The sequence below is a fragment of the Rattus rattus genome, chromosome 9 (genome assembly GCF_011064425.1).
Source record: "Rattus rattus isolate New Zealand chromosome 9, Rrattus_CSIRO_v1, whole genome shotgun sequence".
NCBI classification, from domain to species: Eukaryota; Metazoa; Chordata; class Mammalia; order Rodentia; family Muridae; genus Rattus; species Rattus rattus.
This window is the reverse complement of record NC_046162.1, coordinates 26,617,436-26,632,118: the sequence shown is the minus strand read 5'-3', so window position 1 is coordinate 26,632,118 and position 14,683 is coordinate 26,617,436. Positions and strand designations below refer to the sequence as shown.

The 14,683-nt window shown below is 46.5% G+C and overlaps 1 protein-coding gene across 1 annotated transcript in view; it reads left to right on the top strand.

Annotated features, from left to right (window-relative positions):
- The window catches only part of Adra1b (adrenoceptor alpha 1B), a 56,999-nt gene extending 47,693 nt beyond the window's left edge, over positions 1-9,306 (top strand). Inside the window, exon 2 of the mRNA XM_032913799.1 lies at positions 8,165-9,306. Within this exon, the coding sequence (XP_032769690.1) occupies positions 8,165-8,763 (599 nt within the window). The 3' untranslated portion in view covers positions 8,764-9,306. The remainder of the gene's footprint in view (positions 1-8,164) is intronic.
- Positions 9,307-14,683: the final 5,377 nt, after the last annotated feature.

Below are 14,683 nucleotides of genomic sequence, written 5' to 3'. Positions count from 1 at the left end.
CCAGGTATCTGAGCCTCTCACTCTCAGGGAGCTTCTCTCTCCCCATTCCTGAAAATGCAGATCTGCCTATCTATGACCCCGGAAAAGAACCTCAAATCCTCGACTCCACTGCTCCATAAACATGTCTTGGATCCAATCAAGAGGAACAGGTCCTCGTGGCTCTCTGCTATTCACCAAGCTGAGTGGCCTTGAGTGAGTCACTCTCCCTCACTTAGTAGGCATAGTTAGGAGATTTGCCAAGGCCCGGCAATCTAAGGTGCAGAGCCTGTAGCACTGGAATTGCCTCACTAATGGCATAGTCTCTGAGCAAAGCCAAGCTCAGAGACTATGGATACATAGTAATTTATTTAACACGTTCCCTAATGCCAGTCAAACAGGTTTATTTCCAGTATTTAACTCGCTGCTCTCACAGTGAGTTAGTGACATTGTCAGAGAACCCTCTGCAGCCTGACCCACAGCACAGAGCACCTGCCTTCCAGGAACCTAGTCTCCCTATTGTGTTTATTCCTGTCTCCTGGCAGCCTAGTCTGAGGAAGGATCTGTTTGGGTGCCCCAGGGAAAAGATCCACATGGCCCTTCTTCTCTCACGCCAAAGAGGCTTAGCACCTTCTCCAATTAACTATGGTTTTCTGCAACCTGTCAGGGCATGGACTGGCCAGCAAATCGAGCCTTCGTCCTCCTATGTGTTTGGGGTGGAGGTGGGGAATGGGGCTTAGGGGTGAAGCTCTTGAGGGAAGGAGTCAAAATATTCCTGGAATTTGTAACAGGGGCCGAGCAGTCCCGGACTCACAGTGCCCCCTTGTGGTGGGCCATGGGACGCCCATACTCAACCCCACTCCCAACAAGGAGTAGTGTCCGAATTCAGAGATGCTGAACTTTGAGGACGCCAAGTACTCAGTCAGAGCTACTGTACGGAAGAAGGAAAACTGAAGCCCCGATGGGAAAATAACTAAACCAAAATTATATGTAACGATATCAAACATAGGTCCCAAGGGGTTTGTTTGTTTGTTTATTTATTTATTTATTTATTTATCATTTTGGTGAAATTCCAAGACCCATCAGTACAGAATAATTACATGGCAAACGACTATTACTTTAAAGTTGGTTGTGGGGTGGAGACCTCGTTGACAGCGCAGTTGACCTACAGACTTAACAAGTTGCATCCGGTTTAATCCTAAACAACACTGGGTGAGGTGGGTGCCACTAACTCCATCTTAACTGATGAGAACCTGAGGTCCCTAGGGACAGTACGAAAGTTGACCTACCAGGCAGAAGATTCAGGGTTCCACCCCTGAAACAATCACACACACACACACACACACACACACACACACACACACACACACACACACACAGGACTCCCTGTCCGAAATCTCTGAGGTTGTGGTGGCACACATCTGCAGTCCCAGCCCTAGAGAGGTAAACATAGAAGGATTCAGAGTTCAAGGTCGCCCTCAGTTACGTAATGAGCTTAGGCTACCTGAGACTCTGTCTTTAAAAATTAACAAACAACAACAAAAACAAAAAAAAAATCACCATAGGACTCAAACATGCTGGCGAATGCCCGTAAGTCTCCGCTGTGGAGACTAAGGGTTGTGTATTTAAAGCCAGTCTATATGCTTCCTAGCAAGCTGGAGGACAGCCAGAATAGAAGAATGAAGGTTCTGTCTCAGAAACAGAAGTGCTTGTTGGAGAGCAGGGTGCTACCATGCTAAGGTCTGAAGGAGGAGAAAATAAAACAGTACACAGTACGGAGGGGACAAGAAGGACCAGAACGGCTACAGGAACCCAGAGTGGCACTGTATGGAGGATGTCACACCACACAGGCCAGCAGGAGGGAAGGTCGGGACAGCCTTTAAGAAGCCAATGCTCAGGACAGCCCTTGCTGTCAGAGCTTACCATGCAGTTGGCCCAGCCACTCCTCACCGGGGAGTTTAGCCTACAGATGTGGGGAGAGCGAGTGTCTGAGGCTTTTTAATCGTTACAGATTGGAGCAGTTAGATACTGGAAATAAATGACCTGCTTGACCGGCATTAGGGAACGTGTTAAATAAATTCCTGTGCATCCAGATCAGAGTGTGATGTGTCATTAGAGGAGGTAAAGTAACAAGATAGACCCAGACAAGGAGAAGTGATGGAGAACAGCAGTTTAGGGAAAGAGTAGGACCCCATTTAAGAAAGAAAACATCCCAGAAGAAAACCACAACTGTTAACGCTTGACTGGATAAAGATTTTCATATCCCTTTACACATTTATCTTTATAACCAGTGGTTTTTATGTTCACATTATCATTTTTATAATAAAATATGTAAATCTGGAGGGGAAATGAAAATAATGTTTCCTCTCCAGAAGGAATTTACAATCTAGCTAGTGAACAAGGCCTCAGCCAGCCCCGGGACACGGCTTAACAATATTAACAAGCAATTAGGTGGTAAAATGATTATATGAGTTCAATACCCCAGAACACATGGAAGAAGGAAATAACTGGTTCCCCAAAGATGTCCTTTGAACTGTATACCTGCTCCTTGGCATGTGGCCCCCTCACACAAAAATAAATAAATAAATAAATTTACATAGATATTTGAGGGCAAACGTTGCCATTGTACTCGAGAGATGCAGCTTTTTTTTCTTGCTGCTCCCTAAACACTGTAGAGTATAACAGCCATTTATGTGTCATTTATATCATACTAGATATTATAAGATATTGACTTGTTATCAGTCACCTAAGGATGTTGCAAATTGCATGGGAGGCTACGGGTAGATCGGATGCAAACCTCGAACCGTTTTATTTTCCTTTTAAATTTTATTTATTTTATGTATGTGAGTACACTGCAGCTGTACAGCTGTACAGCTGTACTGACGCCCGAAGAGGGCGTCAGATCCCATTACCGATGGTTGTGAGCCACCATGTGGTTGCTGGGAATTGAACTCAGGACCTCTGGAAGAGCAGCCAGTGCTCTTAACCACTGAGCCATCTCCCCAGCCCCCTCGAACCGTTTTAAAGAAGCATAAAGCCACTGATCTGTGTATTTACAGGAGCTGGAACCCGCCTCCTGCTGATATGAGGAGCACGTGCATTTATTTCAAAAGGCCCGTCATTTGTTATTAGTTTTAAAGTGCCAGATCGTAGATTAAGGGGTTTACATGCGTACTTTCTTTCCTCCTATTTTCTCATTTATTTCTTCCTTTTTATCATTATTATTTTTGGCGTTGTTGATGTTGATGATGATGTTGTTGTTGTTGATATTGATTTGAAACAGGGCTTTCCGTAGCCCAGGCTGACCTTGAAACTGGATAGGTAGCTGACAATGACCTTGAGCCCTTACTCCTCCTACTTCCGCCTCCCAAGAGCTGGAATTTTCAATGTGTGCCACCACACCACACCGTGTGTACATCGATACTCTCACGTACTCAAAAACAAATCTATGAAACAATTACCATTCCCATTTTACAGATGAATAACTGGTAAATTCCAATAGCCTATTCCTAACACCAGGCCAGGTCATTTTCATTCAGCCTTCTAGTCATCTCTCACACTGCCCAAATTGTCTTGAGAGGAAAAAATGCTTTCTACTCACAGGAATGAATAGCACAAGACCTCAGATTTGCATGAAAAAAAAAATCCATCCTCAGGTCTTTGCCCAGACTTTACAAGGCCATGGTCATAGGAGGGTGCTTTGTAATAAGGTTTCAGAACAGAACCTTGAACACAATACTCCCAGTGCAGATGATGGCTTTCACCAAAGCCACGAGCCTTTAGCATTATTGTGCTCCCTGTAGTCCTTAAAAGGAGCAATCCATTTATTGCTCAATTCACTGCTATCTTCAACAGGCTTGACACCAGGCAAGGTTACATATTTATCCTCAGAAAATAGGCTGTATTGCTCTCTATCCTTCCCACCTTTAGTCACATTGTGCCCGCAGCCACCATACTGGTCTCTATATGTCCCCATGCAACAAGATATGCTGCCTGTCTTTGTTCTCCTCAGCACATACCGCCCAGGGGAGTACATAGGCCTCCACAATCCATCACTCCTATTCCTTCTCCTACTTAGTCAAGACCTGTTTCTAGACCCCCTCAGACTCAGTCTTGGAAAGAAGCCCACAGCCTTAGACATAAAGTTCATCCCATCAGGATGCTTCATGCTCACGTACCATAAGCTACATTTCAGTAGGAGCCTGGCGCAGAGTCTTAATCCAAAGCCCTGTCTTTGGAGTAAGTAATGGGACACAAGCCTCTTTGGTGTAATATGTGTCAGAATTAAAACATGAAGCAGCGTCTTACTGGTCTTAGTACCACACAGCTAGAATGAAGATCACTTCCATGTTTCCCCGGAGTTTAAAGAAGACGTCAGTCAGCATTGACACATGGGTATGCATAGTCCTCTTTCCAAGTAGAAACTTGAAAAGGCTAGCTTAGTCCAGAAGCCCAGCTAATACCACAACGGCCAGCACTACTGATTTGTTAAACTGAGAATTGGAACTCCCCACAACAATAGGGCGAACTTCAAATTGTCGCGGGACATTTGAACCCTGAGATTGTGTTATTTACCAAAAAAAAACAAAACTGTTTCTAGTTGTGGTGTGGCTTAGCATACAACTTTAATCCCTCTGGCTGGAGTACAGACACACCCTTAGTATACACCTCTAATCCCAAACCATGAAGGTAAAGTTGTAGAAGGAAGCACCCATGCTTGAAGGTGATGTTGAATTGAGTGGCAGACGAAGTGACTAATCAGAGAAAGATTTGACAGGATAGGATATGCCCAACTCTCACCAGAAGAGAGAGAAAAGAGAGCAACATAAGAGGAAGCAGCACAGAGGGAGAGAGACAGGAGGCAGTTTTTACTGGGAGGGTTTTACGGAGACCGGCTGAAGAGCGAAAAAGCTAGACTCCGGTGAAGACAGGATGAGCCAAGAAAATGAGAAGGAGCCGGAAGCTGAGAACAGATTACTAGAGTGTGTTTGAGGCCAAACAGCAATTCAGCCAGAAGCTGAGAGAGAAGTCCGATTGAATCAGTCAGCGTGGAGAGAGGAGTAGGAGCTAGAACAGTTGAGTTGAATCAGCCAACCAGAGATCAGAACGAACTAGGAAGGCGGGGATTCAGCAGCAAATCACAGAGGCCGAAAACATTCTAGGCTGGATAAGATTATACAAAGGCTAGAAGCTTCCGGGAGTTAGGCCTAGGTTAACAGACTGAGGCAATAAGCCTCAGAGACAGCAACTACTACAGGAGAAGAAGAATCGCTTTTGCATCAAATGACCAAGAAGATGAAGTGTCCCTAGAAGGGATGCTAGCACAACGGAAGCTTAAAGATGGGATTTTTTTTTTTTAATTGCATTCTGTTTGCTTGGGTAGTGGTGCCCAGCACGCAAGTGAAGGCCAGAGAACAATTTTCAGGAGTTGGTCCTCTCCTTCATCCTTGTGAACCCTGAAGTAGAAACTCAGGTTATCAGGCTTGGCAGCAAACAGCCTTACCCACTGAGCCATCTAGCCTGACTATGTTCCAAGATCCTGTCTCAAAAATGTTTTTGTTTCAGTGTGATTTTTCTGCGTTATAAGGTTTTGCTTGTTTTTTAAAAAATACTTATCTTTTCTCGTCTTTTTAAAAATGTCTTCTCATTCTTCTAAAAAAGTGCATTAACGATATGGCATCTTTTTATTTAAAAAAAAAAAAAAACCCACTCCAGGTCTCAGTTGCCTGGTATTTAAATTAGAAATTGTTTTTAATTTGATATAGCCGTGAAATGATTTAGGGTCCCAGACTCAGAGGGTAAGTTAATCATGTGTACGGATCATAGCGCCTCGTCATCGGCCCATGCCGAGCTCTCTCTTATTTTACTGATTTATTTCCTCCTATTCCCATCTATTATCGCATGTCCATCTGCCTTCGCCCCTAGGCAAACATTAAGTGTCTCATATCGTTTGTGATGTGTTTTTTTTTTTTTTAATTTGAAAATGTTTCTGCAAAACGCATATGGTGGTTTGGCGGATTGCTTAAATGAAATCATTCATAAATCTCACTCCGTTTTGCATGTTTTCCCACGGAAAGAAATGGTGTAATTAGACTCTTTCCAGGTGGCCATAAGGTGGGTTATCCTGAGACATACGTGCTAACCGTGGCCCAGGTTTACATATGCCTCCTTTCTCCTTTCCCCCAGGTTTCCTCCTATTCTCTGTGACCACAAACAACACTATCAAAAGCATCCTTCTGCATGCCACCTTATGGACCTATGTGAAATTCTTTGAGTGGTTTGGCCTGGAACAGAACGGCCCAGCTCAGATGTGTGCACACGCAGTGCCAGCATCTTCTCCTAAATGACTAGACAGCCTATGCCCTTAGCAGTCAAAGCCAGGGCCTCCCTGTGTCCCCACAGCCTTACTTGGCAGCTTTCTAAAATTTTCTGTCACCTTAAAAAGGCATGGTTTGTCTCTTTATGGCTTCTGCTTCAATGTAGTTGACCTCCTGATACTCTGAGCCTCTTGTTTTCGTTCACGTGATTTACCTATTTTCTTTATCCGCGTTGTTTTTTCTCCCTCCTCTGAGTATACTGCTACCAGGAATTCCATGTTCTTCTCGATTTCTTATTTTGTTTGGGTTTTGAGGTGGGGAGATGTTTTGCTCCTCTGACTGGTTACTTGGTTGTTTGGGAGATTTCTACTGTTGGTTTTGGCAGCAGTAGGGGGAAGGGGGCAGCGTGTGACTGTTTGCTTGCTTGCTTTTAGACAGACTCTCCTTTTGTACCTGACTCTGAAGCCCGAGCTGGCCTAGAAATAGGTATTCCAAGATGACCTCAGATCTCTAACAATCCTCCTGCCTCAGCCCCCTGAGCACTACGATTACAGGCATGAGCCACCATATAAACATTTTAATTTAACTTAATGTTTTTTTTTTTTAACTCATTGGAAGTGTTGCAGACATGGATGGAGGTCGGAGGCCAAACTAGGAATCTGTTGTCTCCTTTCACCATGTCGTCTCTAAGACTTGAACTTACGTTGCTTGGCTTAGTGAACTGATCCCAAGGCCTCCCACACAAGGACTCCAATACTAAGATATATGCTCACCTCTTCTTTTCTTGTTAGTGTTTCTTATATTCTAAATAACCTTTTAGCTGCTTGAGAGAATATAAATAACTTCTATCCTTGCCTTTTGGACTGTCCTTTTGAAGCACTGAGTCATTTTTCTTCATTCCAAGATTTTCTTAAAGTCCTTTAAGTCATTTTCTTTTATTGTTAAGGGTCTGTTATGCCTACTGGTCTTTAACATGGCTCCTGTTTCCCATGGGAACAAATCTGCCTGCCTCCCAAGCTTTTGAGAAAGATAAGATACTACAGGTAAAGGGCCTCACACAGGCAGCTCAGACCCTAAGAGGTGTGGTATTACAGGTGACTGTTAGGATCTCATGGGTTGAAGGAGTAAGTGTGAAGGATGAAGCCTAACGGTCAGGACTGTGGCAGTTGTTTACCTAAATCAGGATATACAGAGGGAAGTTACTAAGTTGGACTTCATTTTTCATTCATTCATTCATTCATTCATTCATTCATTTGTAAATCTGAAACTCACTATGGAACCAGGCTAGCCTTGAACTCTCAGAGATCCACATACCTCTGTCTCCCAAATGCTAGGATTAAAAGTGAACATAATACATAATACCTGGTTTGTCTTTTTTTTTTTTTTTTTTTTTTTTTTAAGGGCGTAGCGGCTTTGCCTTTTTTTTTCTTTTTTTTTTTTTTTTTATTTTTTTTTTTTTTTTCTTTTTTTTCTTTGTTTTTTTTTTTTTTTTTTTAAATGTGTGTCTATGTGTGTATCTGTGTGAGTGCATAGGCATGTGTATGTGTAGTGCTCACAGAGTCCAGAAGAGCATGTCAGCTCCCTTAGAGCTGCAGACACAGACAATTGGAAATTTCTCCATGGGAGTGCTGGGATCCAAACTCTGGTCTTTGGGATAAAGCCGCAAAGCCTCGAAACCAATGAATATCTGTCCTAGTCCAGGGGTAATTCATTCATTTCAAATGAGAAAGGCTAGCCATTCGGGATAGAAAATCAACTGGGACGAGGCCTGAGGGAAGGAAAACTACCTACCGTTGAGCACAGCTAGTAGGGGATTGAGTAGAGACTGTACTAACCAACGGCTGTCTGTCTTTCTGTCTGCACCCCTGCAGGCTCCCTGTTCTCCACCCTAAAGCCCCCGGACGCCGTGTTCAAGGTGGTGTTCTGGCTGGGCTACTTCAACAGCTGCCTCAACCCCATCATCTACCCGTGCTCCAGCAAGGAGTTCAAGCGCGCCTTCATGCGTATCCTTGGGTGCCAGTGCCGCGGTGGCCGCCGCCGCCGCCGCCGCCGCCGTCTAGGCGGCTGCGCTTACACCTACCGGCCGTGGACCCGCGGCGGCTCGCTGGAGAGATCGCAGTCGCGGAAGGACTCTCTGGATGACAGCGGCAGCTGCATGAGCGGCAGCCAGAGGACCCTGCCCTCGGCGTCGCCCAGCCCGGGCTACCTGGGTCGAGGAACGCAGCCACCCGTGGAGCTGTGCGCCTTCCCCGAGTGGAAACCCGGGGCGCTGCTTAGCTTGCCAGAGCCTCCTGGCCGCCGCGGCCGTCTCGACTCTGGGCCACTCTTCACCTTCAAGCTCCTGGGCGAGCCTGAGAGCCCGGGAACGGAAGGCGACACCAGCAACGGGGGCTGCGACACCACGACCGACCTGGCCAACGGGCAGCCGGGCTTCAAGAGCAACATGCCCCTGGCGCCCGGGCACTTTTAGGGTCCCTTTCCATCCTCCCCCTCAACACACTCACACATCGGGGGGGAGAACACCATCGTAGGGGCGGGAGGGCGCGTGGGGGGAGTGTCAGCCCTAGGTAGACACAGGGTCGCAAGGGGACAAGGGGGGAGGGGGGCGGGGAGAGGGGCAGCTGCTTTTCTGGCAGGGGCATGGGTGCCAGGTACAGCGAAGAGCTGGGCTGAGCATGCTGAGAGCCTGGGGGGGCCCCCGACGCCGGCCGGGACTTAAGTCTCTCTCTCTTCTCTCTCTGTATATACATAAAACGAGTTCCTCTATTCGTATTTATCTGTGGGTACACGTGCGTGTGTCTGTTCGGTGTACGTGTGGGCTGCATGGGTGTGTGTGTGAGGCCTGCCCGCACGCGCGTGCCGGGGCAGAGCGAGTGCGCCCCCTGGTGACGTCCAGGTGTGTTGTTTGTCTCTTGACTTTGTACCTCTCAAGCCCCTCCCTGTTCTCTAGTCAATGCTGGCACTTTGATAGGATCGGAAAACAAGTCAGATATTAAAGATCATTTCTCCTGTGCGACTTTGAGTGATTTGTGAAGGGGAGCCTTGCCCTTCCTCTTCCTTCAGGTCCAATCAAATCCTAGGACTTTTCTTTGGGGGCAGACAAGGGAACTACTATTATTCGTGACATTCTTAATATTGTCATATTTATTATTACAACTATATTTATTATTTTATATATTTATGAAGAGGTGAGCAGGTGCCACAACCGATGTGGAAGCCAGAGACAACTTGCAGGAGTCAATAGCACAAAAACTATATACAAAACCATTCCAAAGGTACGTATACACACACACACACACACACACACACACACACACACACATTTGCAGACAGTTTAGGATCCCTTATCTAGGATCTCCTGAATTAATCACATGGGAGGTACAAGTATCATAAGCCAAACCAGAATGATCTCAGCCAAGTCCTGGTTTTTATAGATGGGTGACTGAGGTTAAGAATTTGGCAAGGACTACCTAAAGACTATTCATGGACTGACCCTGGACTCTGACCTCATAGGTAGCAATGAATATCCTAGTAAGAGCACCAGTGGAAGGGGAAGCCCTGGGTCCTGCTAAGACTGAACTCCCAGTGAACTAGATTGTTGGGGGAGGGCGGCAATGGGGGAGGGTGGGGAGGAACACCCCATAAGGAAGGGAGGGGAGGGATTAGGGGATGTTTGCCTGGAAACCGGGAAAGGGAATAACACTCGAAATGTATATAAGAAATACTCAAGTTAATAAAAAAAAAAAAAAAAAAAAAAAGAATTTGGCAAGGGCCAGGGCTACCACTGAGTGGGTAAAGGTGTTCACTGCCAAGCCTGAGGACCCGAGTTCGCTCTCTGGGACACACAAGGTAAAGCAGAGGACGGACTCTTGCAAGTTATCCCCATGCACGTGGTTCATGTGTACACACACACACACACACACACACACACACACACACACACTCACACACACACTTCTTTTGCTTGTGTCTCCAGGACTGTGTGTTTCCCTGCCGCAACTGACAACATTCTCCCAAATGCCTCTTCTTGTTCCTCCTAGAATAGGAGACCTATTAGGGGCCGGGAGGGAATGCTTAGACCTTAGTCCCAGAGAAGAAGAAATAACTTGGGTCCTCCAAAACTACTTTATTGGCAATGGAAAGCTTGTTTCAAATTATTCTTACACGGAATCCTGATACAAATGAGCAAGAGCACATAGAGGGGACAGAGGCTGGCTTTCTCCCTTCCTCTTCCCTTCAGTTCCTTCCCAGGCCTGTCCCAGTCACCCTGGGAACTCACAGGTCTGGTAGAAAGAAAGCAAATTGGAGCAGCGGGGTCTGGGGTCAAGTACTAGCTCTGCATGGCGTCGGGCACTTCATCTTGCTGCCCCTGCCCTTGTTTCTCACCTCACAAATAGATGTGATCCTGCAGCCCACCGAGAAGTAGCAAGGTTCTCTGAGGTTGTTCCCCAGTGTAAACACCGGCGTGTGCAGACATCTGGACAGATTCGACTTATAATTCTGATCTTGGAAATCTGAAACCACAGGCACCAAAGGCATTTCCTGTGCCGCTTGGATAGTTAGTTCATCGGTTTCTGGTATCTGAGGTCACCCAGGACTGGGGGCGGGGGGAGCAGGGGGGTTGGAGTGGGGGTGTTGGGGAGCGGTAGCAGCTGCCTGCCTCCTTCCAGAGTGAGCACTGGCCAAGTAGTAGCTATCACCCCGCCCCCCCTCCCCAGAGAGTACTGGACTCCAGATCAGCCTCAAGCCCAAGCCAGCATGGTACTGACCTCTCCATGTCCCTCACCGTGTCCAGGCCCAGGAAGGCCAGGCTTTACCAGAAGCTCTGGAGATAGGCAGGTCTGTCTGATGTGAACTCCAGCCTAGCGCAGAGCAGGGCCACGCTACGCTCTCCGTCCACCCAGGTACTGCTGCATCATCGGTCACTGCTCAGACAAATCTGCTCAGACTACTCAGAGCAAATCCGGTCAATCCAAGCAAAGGGGCGAGTGGCTTGACAAGCTGGATTGATGGATCTCCCTCCAGACCCGGGATCAAATCCCACTCCCGCCGCTCAGCAGCTCGTCACGCTCAGCAACTTGTGTCACACAAGCCTCACCTCGGTTTCTTTTACTCTGAAAAAATGGACGGTAAATAATGGTGTGAACTTTTAACGCCGAGAAGATGAAAGGAGATGGTGACGGTTGAACGTTGGCATAATGTAGAAGACCACCATGCCAGACACTGATGAACAGTCAGCAAATAGCAGTTGTGGGTAGAGGCGATCATTATCCAGTTGTCTACATGGAGATATGAAATTTAGAAAATCTGAATACGCAGACCAAAAGAGCTTCAACCTGTTCGTAGATTTCAGAGCCCTGAACCTCAGGATTCACTTCTTTCCAGGAATTTTTTTTTTTCCTCTTTCTTGAAATAAGTCTTGTTAGATGTCCAGGAGCATCCTCCTGCCTCAGCCTCCCAAGAACTCACCATATAGGTGCACGTGTTCATCACAGAGTTACAGAACACCGAGAGTCAGCTCTGGTACCTTCTTTCTGCAACCTCAGGGGGTTGAGGCTAGCTTGAGGCCAGACTGGGCTCCACGGTTTTAGGCAGCCTTAGCTGCGAGTGTGATCCTGTCATAAGACAAATTGTAAAGAATATGGTTTCCTGACACCCAAGGAAAGATTATTAAAGAGATCAGGACAAAATAAAAATAAGATTTTAAAAGATTAATAAAAGCTGGGCTGGTATAGCACACCTGTAATCCCTCTAAGCATTTGAAAGGTGAAGCAGGAGGATCAGGAGTTCAAAGCCGGCCTCTGCAACCCTGGGCTACATAAGACCGTTTCTCAAGATAATCTATCTTTTTTTAGTTAATAAAGCACTGCAGGTGGGCTGAAGAGGTGTCTCAGTGGATAGAGTGCTTTCTACACCCACCCATATGAAAAGCAGGACGCCATTCTCAGCCCACATCTACAAAGCAAGCCCTGTACCTAAGGCTCAGGGGACCTCAAGGAAGAGGATGTGGAGCGATCGTAAGAGCCAGAGGGCCAGAATGCCTACTGCTACATAGCGTCTTCTACACCAGACAGGGAAGCTGCACCCAACGTGTGGTTACCTGAATAAGACCAGCATAGTGACAACACTAGTCTACATTCCAACTCAAGGGAGAGGTCACGGGGTCCCAACCCTAGATCAAGAGCTACAGTCAATCCATGGCTGCTGAGAGGGTGGTAATCCGTCTCCTCTAGGGATGAACCCCCTGATGGATTATCAAAGCCTAAGTGCTCAGCCCTAAGCACACACATGCACTAAATGAGAGAGAGACACAGACAGACAGACAGACAGACAGATGGACAGATGGACAGATGGATGGATGGACAGACAGGGAGTAGCATTAATTATAGAAGAGGTTATGAATATGCATCAGTGAGGAGAAAAAACACTGGTGGAGTTAGGTAGACGGAGAGAGATGGGTGGAAAGGACACGAATAACATATAAATTTTGAAGCCAAGCACAATGGTCCTCATCTGTAGCCCCTGCACTGGAGAGACGGATCCTGGAGCTCACTAGCCAGTCTGCCCAGCCAAAACACCACGTTGTGGCTCCACCTTGAGATCCTTTCTCGAAAAACAAAGTAGGGAATGGTTTGAGAAGATGCCCGTGTTGACGTTGGCCTCCACATGCACAGGTATCAGGTCAGCACAGCTGCTCACATATATTGCACATGCGTGCATACGTACACATGCGCACGCGCGTGCACACACACACATGCACATGGGCACACGTGCATGCACAAACTGCAGGTGATGCTATGGGTATGATTGGGGAAAAAAAGCATATGGTGTCTCAGGCAACACATCCTATGACTGAGGAGCCAGAGACGACGGCACAGGACAGCTGCAGGCATGCACTGGGGTTCAAGTCAGTCTTCCTACCCAGACCGGGCACCTTATGCCCTGGGCCCAGAAGTCTTGCATGTGAGCTGAGGATCTGTTTAATACTGACCTCCCTAACTTAGCATGAGGAATAAGTAACAGAAACCATGAGTGAGTTTGCACACATCAGCACTCTGGTTTGGTTTGGTTTGGTTTGGTTTGGTTTGGTTTGGTTTGGGGGACAGAATTTTACTGCATATCCAAGTTGCCTTGAACTTACTACACAGCTGAAATGGGCCTCAAATCCACAGCAGTCCCTCTGCCTCAGTCTCTCACGTGCTGGGATAACAGGCATGTACCCCCATGCCCTCCAGCCAGCCATTTTCAATATTTCCAGAATCATCAGCTTCTTTCATTACCTGGTGACATCTCCAGGCATGGAGGCACAGGCCTCTAATCCTAGCACTTAGGATCTGTAGACAGAAAGACCAGGCGTTCAAAGCCAGTCTGAGCTACATGGGCTCTTATCTCAAAAGATGGGCCAGCAGGTACATATGGTTTCCATACAAGCCTGATCACGTGAATTCAGTCTCTCGAATCCACAGTGGGAGAAGAGAACCGTCTCCTAAGAACACTGTCTTCTGGCTTTTACACATGCACCTTTATACACACACAGGAATTTGCACACACACTTAAAATAATAAATAGTAAGTAAAATTTATTTTAAAAAATAATCTAATGGAGCTGGAGAGATGGCTCAGTAGTTAAGAGCACGTGTGGCTCTTTCGGAGGGCCTGAATCAGTTCCCAGAATCTAGACCATTGCTCTCAGCCACCCCAAACTCCAGCCTATAAAATATAACACTCTCTCTGACTTCCAAGAGTACCAGGCATGTGTGTGATGCACATATATACACGATACACGTGCATACATGTGAGCAAAACATTCATACACATAAAATCAATAAATCTAAAAAAAGGTTTAAATTTAAAATCTCATGACAGCTAATGAAAACAAAACCTAGTTTCATGTATTATCTGTGCCTTAAATCTTTTGATGAACACATGAAAATCAGCTTATAGAGTTCCCGGCAAATATAATTCCATCATAATACAGAAGAATCTAAATCCACAAAGGCAGGCAGTAAGAAGGATGGATCTGAAGTTTTCACATTTCAGATTTGAAGATACAATACCTAAGAAGACCAAGGCCCATGCTCAGGGAAATCAGTCTGTCTGGAACACACTGGGTCAGCAATTGCCACATCAAGTGTGTGACAGGGGCAGGTGCTCCATCCACTACCATTCTCAGTGGGTTAGGCCTCAGCATCAAGCCCCACCTTCCATCAGAGCCAGGGGTGGCTCAGGATTGTGGGCTCTGAGGGAAGAGTTGCCCCCATTGCTGGGGGGAAGGGGTGTTAGGAAGAATTTTCACCTTTATACGGTGTGGTGGTTATAGAACTAAGAAATGGTTAGATTGGGGTTGGGGATTTAGCTCAGTGGTAGAGCGCTTGCCTAGCAAGCGCAAGG